This window comes from Oryctolagus cuniculus, chromosome 7, assembly GCF_051225735.1.
Source record: "Oryctolagus cuniculus isolate XC-2025 breed Fujian yellow rabbit chromosome 7, ASM5122573v1, whole genome shotgun sequence".
In the NCBI taxonomy this organism is placed as follows: domain Eukaryota; kingdom Metazoa; phylum Chordata; class Mammalia; order Lagomorpha; family Leporidae; genus Oryctolagus; species Oryctolagus cuniculus.
In genome coordinates, this window is record NC_142873.1 from 3,480,464 (window position 1) to 3,500,921 (window position 20,458).

The window sequence follows — 20,458 nt, forward strand, 5'->3', positions numbered from 1 at the left end:
AGAAGAATTGGAATTATTTCTTCTTTAAACGTCTGGTAGAATTCATCAGTGAAGCCATCCAGTCCTGGGCTTTTCTTTGTTAAGAGAGTCTTGATTACTGATTCAATTCCCATCCTGGTTATTGTTCTGTTTAGGTTTTCTAGGTCTTCATGACTCAATTTTGGTAGATTGCATGTGTCCAGGAATTTATGCATTTCTTCTAGGTTTCCCAATTTGTTGGCAAAAAGCTCCCCTTAAGATCTAGAACCAGACAAGAATGCCCACTCTCAACCCTGCTTATTTAATACAGTCCTGGAAGTTTTAGCCAGAGCCATTAGGCAAGAAAAAGAAATCAAAGAGATATGAATTGGAAAGGAGGAAATAAAACTATCCCTATTTGCAGATGACATGATCCTCTATATCAGGGATCCAAAAGTCTCCACCGAGAGACTAATGGAACTCATAAAAGAGTTTGGTAAAGCAGCAGGATATAAAATCAATGTGAAAAATCAATAGCTTTTGTGTACACAGACAATGTCATGGCTGAGAAAGAACTTTTAAGATCAGTCCCATTCACAATAGCTACAAAAAGAATTAAATACCTTGGATTAAATTTAACCAAGATATCAAAGATCTCTATGATGAAAATTATAAAACATTAAAGAAAGAAATAGAAGAAGACATCAAAAATGGAAAAAATCTTTCATGTTCATAGATTGGAAGAATCAACATCATCAAAATGTCCATACTACCAAAAGCAATTTACAGATTCAATGTGATCCCAATCAAAATACCAACCACATTCTTTGCAGATCTAAGATGCTAAAATTCATATGGAAACAAAATAGACCCCAAATAGCTAAAGTAATCTTATACAACAAAACAAAGCCACAGGTATCACAATACCTGATTTCAAGACATACTAGGGCAGTTACAATCAAAATAGCTTGGTACTGGCACAAAAGCAGACTTATAGACCAATGGAACAGAATTGAAACTCCATGCATCTACAACCAACTTATTTTTGACAAAGGAGCTAAAAATCAATCCCTGGAGAAAGCACAATTTCTTTAACAAATGGTGTTGAGGAAACTGGATCTCCACATTCAAAAGTATGAAGCTTACACCTAACACAAAAATCCACTCAAAATGGATCAAACCCAAATCTATAGTTCAATACCAGAGAACATTGGGGAAACTCTGCAAGACATTGGCATAGGCAAAGACTTCTTGGAAACGACCCCAGGAGTACAGGCAAAGCCAAAATTGACAAATGAGAATACATCAAGATGAGAAGCTTCTGAACTGCAAAAGGAACACTCAGCAAAGTGAAGAGGAAACCAGCAGAATGAGAGAAAATATTTGCAAAACTACATAACTGATAAAGGGTTAACATCCAGAAGAGCTCAAGAAATTCAACAACAACAAAACAAACAATCCAGTTATGAAATGCTAAAGGAATTAAGCAGGCATTTTTGAAGAGAGGAAATACAAATGGCCAACAGACATTTGAGTAAATGCTCAGGATCACCAGCCATCAGGGAAATGCAAATCAAAACCACAATGAGGTTTCATCTCACTCCAGTTAGAATGGTTCACATACAGAAATCAACAAACAACAAATGCTGGCAAGGATGTGGGGGGAAAGGTACCCTGGCCCACTGCTGGTGGGAATGTAAACTGGCGCAACCACTGTGGAAGGCAGTATGGAGATACCTCAGAAATCTGAATACAGACCTAACATATGATCCTGTCAGCCCACGCCTGGGAATTTACCCAAATAAAAATAAATCAGCATCTGAAAGAGTTACCTATACCTCCATGTTCACTGCAGCATAATTCACAATAGCTAAGATATGCAGTCAACCCAGATGTCCATCAACTGTTGACTGGACAAAGAAATTATGGTATGTATAGACTATGAAAGAGTACTAAGCTGTAAAAAATATGAAATCCTGTGTTTTGTAACACAGGATGGATGCAACTTGAAAGCATTACATTTAGTGAAATAAGCCAGTCCCAGAAAGACAGATATCATACGTTTTCACTGATTCAAGCTAACTAATATTGAGTACCTGAAATGTAATATATTGGAGTGAAATAGACATTTTAAGATTCGATGATTGTTTATAGTCCTTATCTCTTCTGTTGAGAATCAGTATTTTTTTTGTCTCGTCATACTATTTGTTGAACTCTTTTACTTACAGTAGTGTTAGCTATATGATCATTAAGTATACTGAAAATAGATCTTTGTAAAAATTAAGAGTGGGAAAGTGAGGAGGAAGAGGAGGAAGGGTTGGAGCATGGGCGGGAGGGAGGTTAGTGGGGACAGTGTCACTATGTTCCTAAATCTGTATAAGAAGTACATGAAACTTGCACAACTTAAATAAAATTTTAAGACATAAATGAAAAAGAAAAGATCGCCGGGCAAAGTTTGCTGTTTTCTTGTTTTAGCTCCTTCAGGCTGCCTGCATTCCAAACACATTCTTCTTCACTATTTTCAAATCAGCAGCCTCAGCGTCCCCACACTTTAATCCTTTCCAACGTCTTTTGCAGAATCACTTATAACCCCAGCTGGAATTCTGCTTTTAAGGGTTTGTGTGATTACTAAAGCACATAATAATCCAACCCAATCTGTTTTAAAGTCTTTAATTTTAATTACATCTGCAAAGTTCCTGTGCCATATAATGCAACACATTCACAGGGATTGGGACGTGGACTTATTTAAGGGGCTATTCTTGTGAGCATTGTGATAGCTTCCTAAATATACATATAGAGAAACAGAATTCTAAGTCATTGGGTAGGCCCAATTACAAAAAAATATTTAATTGTCCTTAACAGCGCTTTTCCAATGTATATGCAATCACAGAGTAAATCTTCACCAATACTTAATGTTGGATATTTACATGTTTCTCAATCTGGTAAGTGAGTCGTGGTGCTTGTTGTTTAAATTTTTATTTTAATAGGGAAGTGGAACACATTCTTATATACTTATTGGCCATGACAACTTCTCTTCCATGAATTGCTTGTTCCTATCCTTTGCCTATTTTTATATTGTGTCAAATTCTTCTCATTAACTAGTAGGCTGTCTTTACATACATATCTATTTCATAATTTGAAAAGATATTGCAAATATCTTCTCCCAGTTTTGGCTCATTTTGTTACTTTGTTTATGGCATCCTTTGTGCATAGTTTAAAATTTTAATGTATACATTACTATTTTTCCTTAGTGAGTATATCTTTATTTCTAGTTTCAAGAAATTCTGATACCTCAAGATTATAAAAATACTCTCCTCTTTTTCAGAAAGTTCAAAACTTTTTATTTTTGAATTTATATCTTAAAAGCACCTGTAGGGGTGACATAGCAGTGCTGGCATCCCATACGGGCGCCGGTTCAAGTCCCAGATACTCTACTTCCTGTCCAGCTCTCTGCTATGGCTTAATAAAGCAGTGGAAGGGGGCCCAGGTGCTTGGGACCCTGCACCCGCGTGGAAGACCTAGAGGAAGCTCATGGCTCCTGGCTTCAGATCGGCCCAACTCCGGCTGTTGTGGCCATGTAGGGAGTGAACCAGCGGATGGAAGACTTCTCTCTCTCTCTCTCTCTCTCTCTCTCTGCCTCTGCCTCTGCCTCTCTGTAGCTCTGCCTTTCAAATAAATAGATAAATCTTTTTAAAACAGGTACCTGTAACATTTTTATGCCTTGTACCAAGTAAGTATCTGATTTTACTTTGTCCTAGATGAATAGTCAACATTCTCTGGTATCACACATTAAATAGTTGATCATTTTCTGAACTGAAATTTAAGGTTAGCTTCTCAGCTGCATTTTTAAAAAATCTTCTGGCTTATTAAGGGAGTGTCAATATTGCTAACAGTTATTTTTAATTATCTTTATTTTAAAAATCATTTCAACAACCAAGGAACCAAGATCCAAAAGGTTAAAAAAGAAAAAAACAACTCCTTAATGTGTAGTGGAGGAACCAGCACTGTGGTGCAGTGGGCGAAGCAGCCACACAGCGCCTGCATCCCATATGGGCGCTGCTTGGGGTCCCAGCTGCTCCACTTCCGTTCCCACTTCCTGCCGATGCACCTGGGAGAGCAGTGGAGGATGGCCCAGGTGCTTGGGCACCTGCGCCCACGTGGGAGACCCTGAAGAGGCTCCTGGCTTCTAATCAGCCCAGATCTGGCCATCTGGGGAGTGAACCAGCGGTTGGAGCTTCTCTGTAACTGCCTTTCAATAAATAAATCTTTAAAAAAACAAAAACAAAGAAAAAAAATCTTCTGGCTTATAAACTAGATTTATTGATTAATTTGAATGAAACTTACATCTTTAGAATATTTGATGCTACCATCTGAACCCTATATATACTTTGAGTCTTTGATGTTGTTCACTAAGTTTTTATACTTTTTTCTAAAACTATCTTACAATTCTTTTGTTACATATTTGTCCTAAATTATTTATCATTTTTCTATGAATAAGGTCTTTTTTATTACTTTCTCTAATCTACTGTTGATAGTATACAGAAAGTTGATTTGGGATATTAGTCTTCTGTTCCTTATTAGCACTAGTAATTAGTACTGTGCTAATTAGCTAATTAGCATTAGTAATTAGCACTGTCTATGAATAATGATAGGTTTGTTTCTTCTACTCTAATTCTATCCAGTTGTGTGGTGGTAAATGTATAAAAACCAACTCTCTGAAGGAAAAATCCATGATTTGTACCATTAGGCATTACCATGATGGATAGCCCAGCATTGTTGATTTCAAGCTACTAACATGACGTCAGTCAATTCACAAAACCCTTGAAAAACATTTTATTTATTCATTTGAGAGGCAGAGTTACAGACAGTGAGAGGGAGAGACAGAGAGAAAGGTCTTCCATCCACTGGTTCACTCCCCAAATGGCCTCAACGACTGGAGCCGCACTGATCCGAAGCCAGGAGCCAGGAGCCTCCTCTGGGTCTCCCATGTGGGTGCAGGGGCCCAAGGACTTGGGCCATCTTCTATTGCCTTCCCAGGCCATAGCAGAGAGCTGGATGGGAAGAGGAGCAGCCGGGACTAGAATTGGCACCGAAATGGGATACTGGCACTGCAGGCAGAGGATGAACCTACTGCGACACAGTCCGGCCCCAAAACCCTTGAAAATTTAACAATGGGCTCCTCTTAATTGCTAAGAGTTGGCTATGGCACAGAAGTATTGCATATTTTTTTCTTACTGCACTTCAGAGGGCCTCCATTAAAACAGTGAAAGGAAGCCCTAACAGTGAATATCATACCCTTATTTCTCATTTTAAAGAATATTCTTGATAACTTGATGTTAGGTAAATTTGCTTCAGGTTTTAGTGGAGAATATTCAGGAAGATTTACTTTATTCTTATTTCCCTACGAGCTGTCATCACGAGTGGGCGCTACATTTTATTAAATGACTTTTCTATGTCTATTGACATGATCATGTTTTGCTTATTCTTTGAATGTAGTGAATTACACGGTGTATTTTAGGTGAAAACCATTCCTCATTCATGAGGGAAACCCAATCTAGTCCATAAAGCCTTTCCGTATGAAATTAAAATGCCCTTTACTTAACTACTTTTCCTGTTAACTGAGAAATAAAAATTGGAGCAGACAACATTATTTTATACAGTCTAAAGACTCCAACCAGAAAACTGTTAAAGCATAACCTAATACAGTAACATTGCAGGATAAAAAAAATCAACACACAAAAATAAGCAGCAATTTTAAACATAAATAACAACACTGCTAAGAAATCAAGACAGCAATCCCATTCACAGCTACGAAAGCTATAATATAGCTTTACACATTTATATTTTAATATATATGCATTTATATATTTAGGTGTATAATATACTAGCTATAAAAGAAAAACAAAATACCCAGGAATAGATTTAACCAAGGAAGTGAGTGATCTCTACAATGAAAATTGTGAAATACTGATGTGAGAAACTGAGGAAGATACTCACACAAAAAGGGAAAGACATCCCCATTTCATGGATTGGAAGAATTAATATTGTTAAAATACCTATACTACCCAAGCTGACCAACAGATATTCAATGTAATTCCCTATCAAAATATAATGACATTGTTCACAGAACTAGAAAAAAATCTTAAAATTTGTATGGAATCACGAGAGACTGAAAAAAATCAAAGCAATCCAGAAAAAAAGTAACAAACCTAGAGACATTACAATCTCTAACTTCCAAATATACTACAAAGCCATAATAGCCAAAATAGTATAGCACTAGCACAGAAACAGACACACAAACCAAGAGAAAATAACAGAGGATCCAGAATTTAATACATATATTTACAGTCTACTTATTTTCAGCAAAAATAGCAAGAACACATCCATAGACGGTGTGTAGAAAATTGGCTATCTATATGCTGAAGAATAAATTAGCCCGAACCCCTCACCATATACAAAGACTAACTCAAAACGGGTCAAAGACTTCAATGTAAGAACCAAAACCATCAACTACTAGAATAAAATATACACTGGGGGCGGTACTGTGGCGCAGCGGGTTAATGCCCTGGCCTGAAGCGCCAGCATCCCATATGAGCGCCAGTTCTAGCCCCGGCTGCTCCTCTTCCCATCCAGCAATCTGCTATGGCCTGGGATAGCAGTAGAAGATGGCCCAAGTCGTTGGGCCCCTGCACCCGCATGGGAGACCAGGAAGAAGCTCCTGGCTCCTGGCTTCGGATCACTGCAGCTCCGGCCATTGCGGCCATCTGGGGAGTGAACCAGTGGATGGTCCTCTCTGTCTCTACCTCTCTCTGTAACTCCAGTAGCTCTGTCTTTTAAATAAATAAAATAAATCTTTTAAAAAAAAGAATAAAATATACAGAAAATGCTTCAGAACTTTGACCTGGGTGATTATTATTTTGGAAATTACCCCCAAAGCACAGCCAACAAAAGGAAAAATTGACAAATGTGATTATATCAAACCAACAAGCTGCTGTATAGCAACAGAAGCAATAAAGAGACAACCTACAGAATGGGAGAGTATATTTATAATCTATTCATCTGATAAAGGATTTATTTCCAGAATATTTAAGGAACTCAAAAGCCAAAAAAAAATTCTGATTTTCAAATGGGCAAGTCATTTGCATAGAAATTTCTCAAAAGAGGACGTACAAGTAGCCAACAAATTGGATGACACTGCGGCACAGCCAGTTAAGCCACTGTTTGCAATGCTGGCTTCTCTTTTACCAGTGCTGGTTTGAGTCCCGGCTACTCTGCTTACAATCCAGTTTCATGTTAAAGTACCTAGGAAGGGGTAAAAGATGACACAAATACCTGGGTACCTGCCACCCCTGTGGAAGACCAGGGTGGACTTCTTGGCTCCTGACTTCAGCCTGATCCAGACTTACCTGTTCACCAGTGGATGGAAAATCTCTCCCTCTCTCTCTATCGCTCTGATTTCAAACAAATATTTTTTAATGTTAAATAAGTATATGAAAAATGCTCATTAATCATCAGGAAATTCAAATCAAAACCACAATATCATCTTGCCCCAGTTAGAATTTATTATCAAAAGGGCCTGGCATTTTGGCACAGCAGGTAAAGCTACCACTTGCAATGCTGGCATTCCATATGGGAGCCAGTTTGAGTCCCGGCTGCTTCACTTCTGACCCACGCACCTCCCTGCTAATGTTCATGAAAAGTAGTGAAGGATGGCCCAAGTTTTTGGGCCCCTGCACCCATGTGGAAGACCTAGAAGAAGCTCCTCGCTCCTGGCTTTGGATTGGCCCAGCTTCAGCCACTGCAGCCATTTGGGGAGTAAGCCAGTGGATGGAAGATCTATCTCTCCCTCTCTCTCTAACTCTGACTTTCAAATAAGTAAATCTTTTAAAAAAATTTATTATCAAGAGAAAAAAAAATAACAAATCCTAGCAAAGATAGAGAAAGGTTAACAGTTACACACCATTGGTGGAAATGTGAACTAGTAGAGCTGCTATGGAAAACAGCATGGAAGTTCCTCATGCAACTATAAATAGAACTGCCATATGGGGCTGGTGCTGTGGTGTAGCGGGCAAAGCTGCCGCCTGCAGTGCCAGCATCCGCTATGGGCACTGGTTTGAGACCCGGCTGGTCCACTTCCAATCCAGCTCTCTCATTTTTTTTTCTTTGACAGGTAGAGTTAGACAGTGAGAGAGAGAGAGAGAGAGAAAGGTCTTCCTTCCAGTGGTTCACCCCCCAAATGGATGCCACGGCCGGCGCTGCATCAATCCAAAGTCAGGAGCCCGGTACTTCCTCCTGGTCTCCCATACGGTGCAGGGCCCAAGCACTTGGGCCATCCTCCACTACCTTCCCTGGCCAAAGCAGAGAGCTGGACTGGAAGAGGAGCAACCAGGACTAGAACCCGGCGCCTATATGGGATGCCAGCGCAGCAGGCAGAGGATTAACCAAGTAAGCCATGGTGCTGGCCCCAATGTTTCTTACATTCTAACACACGGATTAAAGTAGGATTTTAATTCTAATTGTATTCTACAAGTTCTGACACATAGGAATTTCTTTGTTTCCTTCATTTCTTTTGTGGCCAACATATACTTTAAAGTGTGCTTTTATTTCCAAAATTAAAAAAAAATATTTTGTCATCTTTTTGTTAAATATATTTTCTGATTTGATTTTGTTGCAGTCAGAGGAAAACGACTACCTGCTACTGATTCACTGACATTTGTTGAGACTTTCTTTATGGCCTCACATTTGGTTGATTGTTTAAAATGTTGCATATGAGCATCAAGAGAAAATATATTCCTTATTTTCTGGAGATAATTTTTCTCTTTTTATTTTCTACCATGATCATGTATTACATTTGCAACGTGAAAATATAACTGAATGAAAAGAGCTAAATAATTGCTAAAACCTAGTGAGCTTTCAAAGAAAAGAAATAACAGCAACATTACTATGTGCCAAGCACTGAAATAGTTATGCTTATTATCATACTTCATCTTCATACACCTTATATGTAAATATAATTATCTCCTTTTTGCAGATGAAGAAACAGACTCAAAAAGATTATGTAAGTTGCCAACACACCCAGCTATCAGTGAAGCTTATATTCTTAAATACTGTCATCCAGAATCAAAACTGATACATTCACATGTATTATAGGCATCTGCTCACATATGTATATATTGATAATCCATGAGAAGCATAAAGCAGGCAAATCCAATGTGTCCAACCTACAGGGCAGATATTTGACACAGCACTTAGGGTACTGCTTAGCACACTCACACTGCAGTGCCTGGGCTCAAGTCCCCCCTCCACTTCTAATCCAGCTTCCTGCTAATACATGCCCAGGGAGGCAGCAGATGACGGCACAAGTACTGGGGTCTCTGCCTCGTATGTGGGAGACACAAATTAAGTTCCAGGATCCTGGCTTTCAACAGGTCCGGCCATTGCTATTGTGTGCCATGTATTATTTAGGAAGTAAACCAGTGGATGAAAGACATCTCTCTCTCTCTCTCTCTCTCTCTCTTTATTTTTTTTATTTTATTTTATTTATTTATTTTTTTGACAGGCAGAGTAGACAGTGAGAGAGAGAAACAGAGAGAAAGGTCTTCCTTTGCCGTTGGTTCACCCTCCAATGGCCACCGCAGCCGCCGCGCTGCGGCCGGCGCACCGCGCTGATCCGATGGCAGGAGCCAGGAGCCAGGTGCTTATCCTGGTCTCCCATGGGGTGCAGGGCCCAAGCACTTGGGCCATCCTCCACTGCACTCCCTGGCCACAGCAGAGAGCTGGCCTGGAAGAGGGACAACCGGGACAGAATCCAGCGCCCCGACCGGGACTAGAACCCGGTGTGCTGGCGCCGCAGGCGGAGGATTAGCCTAGTGAGCCGCGGTGCCAACAGACATCTCTCTTTCTCTTACTCTCACCCTCTCTCTCTGCCTTTCAAATAAATATAAATAAATAAAATGCTAAAAAAAAATCACCCAACCTTAAGGACAGTAAACAGCATCTTCAGGTACTCATACACCAATGAGGGAAAAAAGGCAAAATACCTCTGGCAGTTTTCTCGTTCAGATTCACGCCATATTTTGCCAAGGCTCTAATAATGCCACTTTGCCCAGCCATGCAAGCCGCATACAACAAATTTCTCCCGACAATGTCTTCTTGCAAGACTAGCTGCATGGCGTGTTCATGATGAGGATTCTCAGGATCCTCGAAGATCTCCTGCAGACCTTCGACGTCCCCTGTGAGAGCAGGCTGTAGGAGAGGGTTCGCGGTGCCTGCGGATTCCGATTCTGATTCTTGATTATCGTCTTCATGAGATGAAAAAAATACTGATTTTTCTGAACTCACTGATTCTGAGGGTCCTTCTGGCTCCATTAATTCCACAATTACCTAAATAAAAAACAAAAAAAGTTTCATTTATTTCTTTATTTGAAAGGCAAACAGAGAGAGAGAGAGAGAGAGGTCCTCCATTTGCTAGTTTGCTCCCCAAATTCCAAGAGCCAGGAACTCCATCTGGGTCTCATATGTGGGTGGCAGGAACCCAAGTACTTGAGTCACCATCTGCTACCTCCCAGGATGCATATTAGCAGGAAGCTAGATAGGAAGGTGGATCAGAAACAGAAGAACAGGGCCTTGAACCACATATTCTGATAAGGGAGGCAGGTATTCCAAGCAGTGACAACCACTATGCCAAATGCCTGTCCCGGTTTTCCAGGCATTATACACAAAAATACGCGCACTTTACAGAAACTACTGAATTGCCGTCACACCAAATGCTGTGTAGCCACTATATAAATTACAAAAAAAGGCCGGCGCCATGGCTCAATAGGCTAATCCTCCGCCTGTGGCGCCGGCACCCCGGGTTCTAGTCCCGGTCGGGGCGCCAGATTCTTTCCCGGTTGCCCCTCTTTCAGGCCAGCTCTCTGCTGTGGCCAGGGAGTGCAGTGGAGGATGGCCCAAGTGCTTGGGCCCTGCACCCCACGGGAGACCAGGATAAGTACCTGGCTCCTGCCTTCGGATCAGCGCAGTGCGCCAGCCATGGCGGCCATTGGAGGGTGAACCAACGGCAAAAGGAAGACCTTTCTCTCTGTCTCTCTCTCTCACTGTCCACTCTGCCTGTCAAAAAAAAAAAAAAAATTACAAAAAAAAAAAAACACATCAAATTTATCACTGCACTCAAAAACTCACTATTTCAAGGGAAAAAAATAGGCACAAAATAATGAAAATTGACAAGGGGTAAGTGGTAAGTGCCATAACAGAAGAAATGTTACAGGAGTTTAGAAAAGACTAAATTAACTGAAGGTAGAATCAATCAAAGAAGTCTTAATGGTGCTTTCTGTGCCGGAATACAGTTCCAATTGAGAAGGATTCAGAGAAGAGCAGCACAGTCCTCTTATATGTAAAGAATGTTTTGGGGGGCCGGCGCTGTGGCACAGCAGGTTAAAACCCTGGCCTTAAACGCTGGTGGATGCCAGTTCTAGCCCCGGCTGCTCCTCTTCTGATCCAGCTCTCTGCTATGGCCTGGGAAAGCAGTAGAAGATGGCCCAAGTCCTTCGGCCCCTGCACCCTGAAGCTCCTGGCTCCTGGCTTTGGATCAACACAGCTCTGGCCGTTGCAGCCATCTGGGGAGTGAACCAGCGGATGGAAGACCTCTCTCTCTGTCTCTACCACTCTCTCTAACTCTGTCTTTCAAATAAACAAAATAAATCTTTTTAAAAAAAATGTTGTTGGCATCACTGTTCACAACAGCAAACAACCTGGAAGAGGAGCATAAACTGTGGCAAAATCTCACAAAATCGTATATAGCAGTTGACAGGGGTGTACCATGTGGTGAACTCACATGGCTGTCAATGCTTACCCTGACCTCCTACTGGTATTCACACCCTGTGTGATTTCCTGAGTGTGGACTGGACATTGTGACCTGCTTCTAATGAAAAGAACATAGCAACAGTAGCGGATGTCACTTCCACAATTTATTTACAATAGACTGTGGTTCTTCTCTTACAGGCATTTTCTCCCTGGCTCTTTTTTTTTTTTTTTTTTAAGGGTAGAGTTATAGACAGTGAGAGAGAGACAGAGAGAAAAGTCTTCCTTCCGTTGGTTCACCCCCAGATGGCCGCAACAGCCAGAGCTGTACCAATCCGAAGCCAGGAGCCAGGTGCTTCCTCCCGGTCTTCCATGCGGGTGCAGGGGCTCAAGGACTTGGGCCATCCTCCACTGCCTTCCCAGGCCACAGCAGAGAGCTGGACTGGAAGAGGAGCAACCAGGACTAGAACCCTGTGCCCATATGGGATGCTGGCGCCACAGGTGGAGGATTAACCAAATGAGCCACAACGCTGGCCCCAGGCATTTTCTCTCTGGCTCTCATATGCTGCGATGGACAGAGCCACTTTTCAAGGAACCAAGGGCAACTCTAGTAACAGCCAATAACAACTGAGGTCTGGAGTCCCATAACCTATGGGGAACTTAATTCTGCCAACCATTGAGTGAGCTTGGAAGTTGAAGTGCCCCAGCTTAACTAAAGATAAATCAAACATCAGGCTGTAACCTGATAGTAGACTCCTGAGAGAAATTCACATAGAGGATCTATATGAGTTGTTTGTTTATTTGTTTGTTTGTTTTGACAGCCAGAGCTGACAGAGAGAGACAGAGAGAAAAGTCTTTCTTCCGTTGGTTCATCCCCCAAATGGCTGCCATGGCCGGCGCGCTGCGCCAATCCAAAGCCAGGAGCCAGGTGCTTCCTCCTGGTCTTCCATGCGGGTGCAGGGCCCAAGGATTTGGGCCATCTTCCACTGCACTCCCGGGCCACAGCAGAGAGCTGGACTGGAAGAGGAGCAACCAGGACAGAATCTGGAGCCCCGACTGGGACTAGAACCCAGGGTGCTGGTGCCACAGGTGGAGGATTAGCCTAGTGAGCCACGGTGCCAGCCCTATATGAGCTTTAATCAGGATTCCTGAGCCACACAAACTGAGATAATGTGTTCTGTTTTTAACCTACCAAGTTTGGGACTAGTTTGTTACACAGCAATAAATAATTAAGACATGTAACAGTATGAATGAATCATGACAATAGAATATTACATGAAAAAAAGTAGAACCAAAAGATGTATATGTGTGTGAATATTTATCCAGTTAAAAGCAAATAAGTTAAATAAGTATTTTAGAAATACAAGCAGACGTGCTCGCTTCGGCAGCACATATACTAAAATTGGAACGATACAGAGAAGATTAGCATGGCCCCTGCGCAAGGATGACACGCAAATTCGTGAAGCGTTCCATATTTTTAATGGCCAACAGGCACATGAAAAAATGTTCAAGGTCACTAGCAATCAGGGAAATGCAAATCAAAAGCACAATGAGGTTTCACCTCACCCCGGTTAGAATGGCTCACATACAGAAATCTACCAACAACAGATGCTGGCGAGGATGTGGGGAAAGGGGGACACTAACCCACTGTTGGTGGGAATGCAAACTGGTCAAGCCACTATGGAAATCAGTCTGGAGATTCCTCAGAAACCTGAATATAACCCTACCGTTCGACCCAGCCATCCCACTCCTTGGAATTTACCCAAAGGAGTTTAAATTGACAAACAAAAAAGCGGTCTGCACCCTAATGTTTATTGCAGCACAATTCACAATAGCCAAGACCTGGAACCAACCTAAATGCCCATCAACGGTAGACTGGATAAAGAAATTATGGGATATGTATTCTTTAGAATACTATACCGCAGTAAGAAACAACGAAATCCAGTCATTTGCAACAAAATGGAGGAATCTGGAACACATCATGCTGAGTGAAGTAAGCCAGTCCCAAAGGGACAAATACCATATGTTCTCCCTGATCGGTGACAACTGACTGAACACCAAAAAGGAAACCTCCTGAAGTGAAATGGACACTATGAGAAATGGTGACGTGATCAGCATAGCCCTGACTGCTAATGGACAACTTAATACATTATCCCTCTTAGTATTTTTTTTTGTCTGTTCTACTTAATATGACTGGTTTAATTCTGTAATTATCACACAGTTATTCTTAAGTGTTGAAAATTAACTGAAATGTGATCCCTGTTAAACATAAGAGTGGGAATAAGAGAGGGAAGAGATGTATAATTTGGGGCATGCTCGGGCTGACTTGCCCCAATTGGTAGAGTTGGAAACATACCAGGGGATTCCAGTTCAATCCCATCAAGGTGGCATGTGCCAATGCCATCTCACTATTCCAAGTGATCAATTTCAGTTCGCAATTGATCATAATGAAAGGACTAAGAGTCAAAGGGAGCACATAAACAAGTCTAGTACCTGCTAACACTAACCGATAGAATAAATAAAGGGGAGAGTGATCCAACATGGGAAGTGAGATACTCAGCAGACTCATAGAATGGTGGATGTCCTAAATAGCACTCTGGCCTCAGAATCAGCCCTAAAGGCACTCGGATCTGGCTGAAAAGCCCATGAGAGTATTTCAGGCATGGAAAGCCAAGACACTCTGGCAAAAAGATCTCTGTAAGTGAGATCCCAGTGGAAAGAACAGGTCTTCAAAGAGGGAGGAGCCTTTCTCTGAAGGGAGGAGAGAACCTCCACTTTGACTATGACCGTGTCTAAACAAGATAAGAGTCGGAGAACTCAAGGGGCTTCCATAGCCTTGGAAACTCATGACTGGTGCATAGGGAGATTACTGATGCCATAAACAGGAGTGTCAATTTGTAAAGTCAACAACAGGAGTCACTGTGCGCTTACTCCTCATGTAGGATCTCTGTCCTTAATGTGCTGTACATTGAGGCTTAATGCTATAACGAGTACTGAAACAGTATATTTCACTTTGTGTTTCTATGGGGGTGCAAACGATTGAAATCTTTACTTAATGTACACTAAACTGATCCTCTGTAAAAAAAAAAAAAAAAGAAAAAAAAAAAGAAATTATCAATTCCCAACTTGACTCTCACTGGGATTAAACATGACAATAGGTCTGATCTGATTTCATCATCATTTAAAAAAAAATCATCTATTATTTTTCACTTTATGTTTCTGTGTGGGAGCAAACTGTTGAAATCCTTACTTAAGGTATACTAAGCTGATCTTCTGTATATTAAGATAATCAAAAATGAATCTTGATGTGAATGGAAGGGGAGAGGGAGTGGGAAAGGGGAGGGTTGTGGGTGGGAGGGACGGTATGGGGGGGGAAGCCATTGTAACCCATGAGTCGTACTTTGGAAATTTATATTCATTAAATAAAAGATAAAAAAAAAATAAATTAAAAAAATAGGGAAAGGAAAGTAAGTGAGAGGGGGTGTCCAGTTATACACTGAATTGTCTACTAGTAGTAGCTCTTGAGACTGCTGAGTTGCATTTAGAAAATAGCTTATATGTATTCATTGCAAAAGATAACACTATTATATCCATTTTTAGTTGTAACCAATCCCAGGAAGAAAGACTGATTGTATCATGTTTAAGGTACTCTCTCCCCCACTATTCTTATTAGCTTTCAATATGAAATAAAATAATAGCATTACTATTTCCAAGAGCTCTGATATACATCTTTCCTAATATATATCAGGCTCACATTGCCAATAAAATTATTCAATAACAACAACAAAAAAAAACACATTAATGACAGGGATCCTATATGGGGAGTAACTGCACAGTGACTCCTGTTGTTGACTTAACAAATTGACACTCTTGTTTATGGTGTCAGTAATCTCCCTAGGCTCTAGTCATGAGATGCCAAGGCTACGGAAGCCTTTTGAGTTTGCCAACTCTGATCTTATTTAGACAAGGTCATAGTCAAAGTTCAAGTTCTCTTCTCTCAATCTTTACTTAATGTATACTAAGCTGATCTTCTGTATATTAAGATAATCAAAAATGAATCTTGATGTGAATGGAAGGGGAGAGGGAGTGGGAAAGGGGAGGGTTGCGGGTGGGAGGGACGGTATGGGGGGGAAGCCATTGTAATCCGTAAGTCGTACTTTGGAAATTTATATTCATTAAATAAAAGTTAAAAAAAAAAGAAAAAAAAAAGAAATACAAGTAGACACAATAACCACTATTTTAAAGAGCTATTTGAAAATTATTTTAAAATAACACTATTTTAAAAAGAAGAGGGAGATTTCAAAATGGCAGAATAGGGAGGGAGGCTACTGCTCTAGTCTAGGGGAAGACGGTTAAAAAAGAAGTTGAGAGAGTGCAATCTCAGGGAAGAGTTAGGGAGAAAACTCCAGGGGAAACTCCATGCATATCAGAAGGGCAGTGTGGATCTACGCAGAGGGTATGGATGCATGAAACTGACATTTTGAGATGCAATGACTTTGAACAGCCTTGTCTCAACTATTGGAAGAACAGGTTTGTTGTTTTTTTTTTTTTCATACTATTTGTTGAACTCTGTACTTAGTACAGAGTTAATCATATGTGTATAAAGTTAATTGAAAACAGACAGTAGTAAAAAATAAGAATGGGAATAGGAGAGGGAGAAGGAAGAAGAGTGGGAGTGTGGGTGGGAGGGCAGATACAGTGGGAAGAATCACTATGTTCCTAAGTTTGTATGTATGAAATGCATGAAGCTTATATTCCTTAATAAAAGGTTTCTGGGGGAAAAAGTAAGAATAGGAATAGGAAAAGGAGGAGGAAGAAGGGTGGGAGTGTGGGTATGAGGGAGGATAGGGCAGTAAGAATCACTATGTTCCTAAATTTGTATATATGAAATGCACAGTTTGTATATCTTAAATAAAATGTTTCTAGGTAAAAATAATAAAAATAAAAATTTTAAGTGCAAAAAAAAAGTAAGAATGAATGCAAGATTCAGGATTTTTTTATAGATTTATTTTATTTATTTGAAAGAGTTACAGAGAGAGGTAGAGACACAGAGAGAGGTCTTCCATCCGCTGGTTCACTCCCCTGATGGTTGCAACAGCTGGAGCTGTGCCAGGAGCTTCCTCTGGGTCCCCCACATGGGTGCAGGGGCCCAAGGACTTGGGCCACCTTCTACTGCTACTCCAGGCCACAGCAGAGAGCTGGATCGGAAGAGGAGCAGCTGGGACTAGAACGAGTGCCAATATGGGATGCCAGCGCTTCAAGCCAGGGCTTTAACCTGCTGTGCCACAGCACTGGCCCCAGATTCAGGATGTTTACTAGAGGTTAGGGGGCAGAAAGAGAAGGAAAGGTGTAGAAAAAAGGAAAAGACAATCATGTATTTACTGAACATGGCATCTAAGCCACACCATACAGAATGGGCGAGACTTTGTCATGCACAAGTCAGAAGGAAGGGAACTCTGGATGGAACAGCGTAAACGAAAGCACCAAAGCTAAAATCACCAGGCATGCTTGAGAATGCGCGAGCTGGCCAGCCTGGTCAAGCACAGGCGATGCCAAATGAGCAGAAATACACTCTTACACGGTAGGTTTGACTATATCAGGGAGTCACTGCAGGTTTTAATGCTGGAACCCCACCTGTCTCAGGAAGATCAGTCTGACAAGTCTAGGTAACATATGTTAGAGGAACAACAAAATAAAGGCAAAAGGCCAACTAGACAGCTAATGTAAAAGTCCGAAATTAGTGGGAATTAGACCTCTATATTCAATATTCATTAAATTCCTTCCTAACTGTCAGGAACTACAGGTCCTAATAAGTCATTAAAACAGAAAAGAAGCCTCCTATTATGAAGCCTATAGTCTAGTAACATAGGCTCTATGGACATAGGCATTAAAAAAGAAAACAATCAGATTGTGATTTTTTTCAAAGGAAATGAACATGGTGAAGAAGTAGGAATATCAGAGAAATGAAGAGAAAAAACCTGAAATAAGAATGTCAAAGAGATGACACTGAAATAGGACCATACAGAATGACAGAAACAATAAAGTCCGCAGGAAAATGGAACAACATCTTTAAGTAGGGATCAGGGCCCAGTGGCAAAGATTGTCGGTTTGTGGGCCCTACCTTCTTTATCCAACTACTCAACTCTTCAGCTGTAGCATGAAAGCAGACATAGACAATACACAAATGAATCGCCATGTCTGGGTTTAAAGAAACCATTAATACGGCCAGCGCTGCGGCTCACTAGGCTAATCCTCCGCCTTGCGGCACCGGCACACCGAGTTCTAGTCTCGGTCGGGGCGCCGGATTCTGTCCCGGCTGCCCCTCTTCCAGGCCAGCTCTCTGCTGTGGCCCGGGAGTGCAGTGGAAGATGGCCCAAGTGCTTGGGCCCTGCACCCCATGGGAGACCAGGAGAAGCACCTGGCTCCTGCCTTTGGATCAGCGCGGTGCGCTGGCCACAGCGCGCCAGCCGCAGCGGCCATTGGAGGGTGAACCAACAGCAAAGGAAGACCTTTCTCTCTGTCTCTCTCTCTCACTGTCCACTCTGCCTATAAAAAAAAAAAAAAAAGAAAGAAACCATTAATACAAAACAGGTAGCAGCCCTCAGGCCATGGACTTCTGACCCTGTTCTTAAGGAACAACAGTCTAGAGCATTGCAAGAAAACTGTCATTAGTCCTGTGGGGAAAGAAAAGAAATGGGATTATAGTTACCACTCGATACACATTTCAAATTGGTAGAACATTAGCATCTTCTTTTGACAGCCCTCTATTAATCTCTTCCTTCCATAAATGTGTACAATACTGATAAGCTATTAAAATTGGGAATTATTTGATTGTAAATAATACAATAAATTAATAGAATTGACTCTTGATTTTACTTATTTGAGAGGCAAAGTTACAGAAAGAGGGAGAAAAAGAGAGAGATCAATCTTCCGTCCACTGCCACAGGCAGAGGCTTAGCATACTACAACACAATGCCAGCCCCAGGATTGACTCTTAAAAGAAGGAGATTCTTCTCTCACATACAAGAAGTTAGGGTTCAAGCTCAAAAATATAGATCCAGGCTGGCGCCGCGGCTCACTTGGCTAATCCTCAGCCTGCGGCGCCGGCACCCCGGGTTCTAGTCCCGGTTGGGGCACCGGATCTGTCCCAGTTGCTCCTCTTCCAGGCCAGCTCTCTGCTGTGGCCCGGGAAGGCAGTGGAGGATGGCCCAAGTGGGAGACCAGGAGGAAACACCTGGCTCCTGGCTTCGGATTGGTGCAGCGCTCCGGCTGTAGAGGCCATTTGGGGGGTGAACCAACGGAAAAAGGAAGACCTTTCTCTCTGTCTCTCTGTCTAACTCTGCCTGTCAAAAAAATATATAGCTGGATAGATAGATAGATAGATAGATAGATCCAAACGCTTTCTATTATTCTATTCCATCATACTTAGTGTGTAAGACTTTCATCTTCATGACTTTTGCCTTGTGGTGACAGGATGGCTGTCTTAACTCCCAGAATTATATCTTCATTCATGGCAGGAAGAAAAAGAATCCCCCAGGGGATACTGGTGCTATCAATCCCTTTTAAGAAGAAAGCAAAACAACATCTTTCCTAACAAGTCCTAACAAACTTCCAGTTATATCTTATAGGCCAGCCTGTATGATGTGTCTGTCCCATCAGAGGAAGAAATAAGAAAAGAAAAGAAAAAAGAAGTTTCTCCGTTTTCTAGCCTCTATAAAGGAAACACACAAGGTAGATAGGGTTGAGAACAGGAGTTGAGTTATCCAGTCACGCGTGACTCCACTACATGATTGGGTCCAAATCCTATCTTTGAAATTGTTAGTCCATGTCTTCCACTTTACAGAATAAATACAGTAGGAACCTATAATCCTGTGTGTCTGGCATCCAGCTGCCCACCATCTATGCCCATGCACACACACAGACACACACACACACACACCCCTCTTCCTTAAAGCATCCTGCTTTCTGTTTTAGAAACTTCTTCTAATGAAAGATGAAGTCAATTTCCAGGCTACAGAAAACAGAGACAGGATCTTCCTCTCCATCTCAGCACAACCCTGTGAATAGCACAAAACTCAGGCTCGGCCAGTCAGCTGCTCAATCCCACGACCTTGACTTTAAGGATACGAGGTTCATCGAAGAGCACTCAACACAGTGACAGACGCAGGGTGCTAGTCAAACTTTCTGCTGTGAGAAATATGTTGGGGTTCTTACAGGCTGACCCTCTAGAGTTTCCCAGGTTCTGCTCAGTTTAAGCCTCCCAGTGATTATGCGGGCCCCGATGGAGCATACAATGTAGACTACTGGCTGTCTTCCTGAATAGCTAATCTCCCCTTCTTTTAGAATAGAACCCCATTGCCTTTTTTAAAGACTCATTTTATTTATCTGAGAGGCACAGTTATAGAGAGACAGAGAGAGAGAGAAAAGTGAGAGAAAGAGATCTTAAAACTGCTGGTTCACTCTCCAGATGGCCACAATGACCAGAACTGGGCCTGGCTGAAGCTTCACCCGGGTTTCCCACATGAGTGCAGGGGCCCAAGCACTTGGACCATCCTTTGCTGCTTTCCCAGGATCATCAGCAGGCAGCTGAATCAGAAGTGGAGCAGCCAGGACTTGAACCAGTGTCCATATGGGATGCCGGCACCACAGGCAGCAGCTTAACCCACTATGCCACAGTATCAGCCCCTGCCTTTTCTTTTAA

The 20,458-nt window shown here is 41.7% G+C and overlaps 1 protein-coding gene and 1 non-coding gene across 10 annotated transcripts in view; one reads left to right on the plus strand and one right to left on the minus strand.

Annotated features, from left to right (window-relative positions):
* The window catches only part of ANKRD45 (ankyrin repeat domain 45), a 76,450-nt gene that overhangs the window by 44,695 nt on the left and 11,297 nt on the right, over positions 1-20,458 (minus strand). For all 9 annotated transcript variants that reach the window (XM_070077134.2, XM_070077138.2, XM_070077135.2 and 6 more), the window contains one exon: positions 9,999-10,341. In XM_070077134.2, coding sequence (XP_069933235.1) covers positions 9,999-10,326 — 328 coding nt within the window. In that variant the 5' untranslated portion in view covers positions 10,327-10,341. The remainder of the gene's footprint in view (positions 1-9,998; positions 10,342-20,458) is intronic.
* LOC127493777 (U6 spliceosomal RNA) lies at positions 13,130-13,236 on the plus strand. Its single transcript, XR_007924321.1, has one exon. It is a non-coding gene; the product is annotated as a U6 spliceosomal RNA (small nuclear RNA).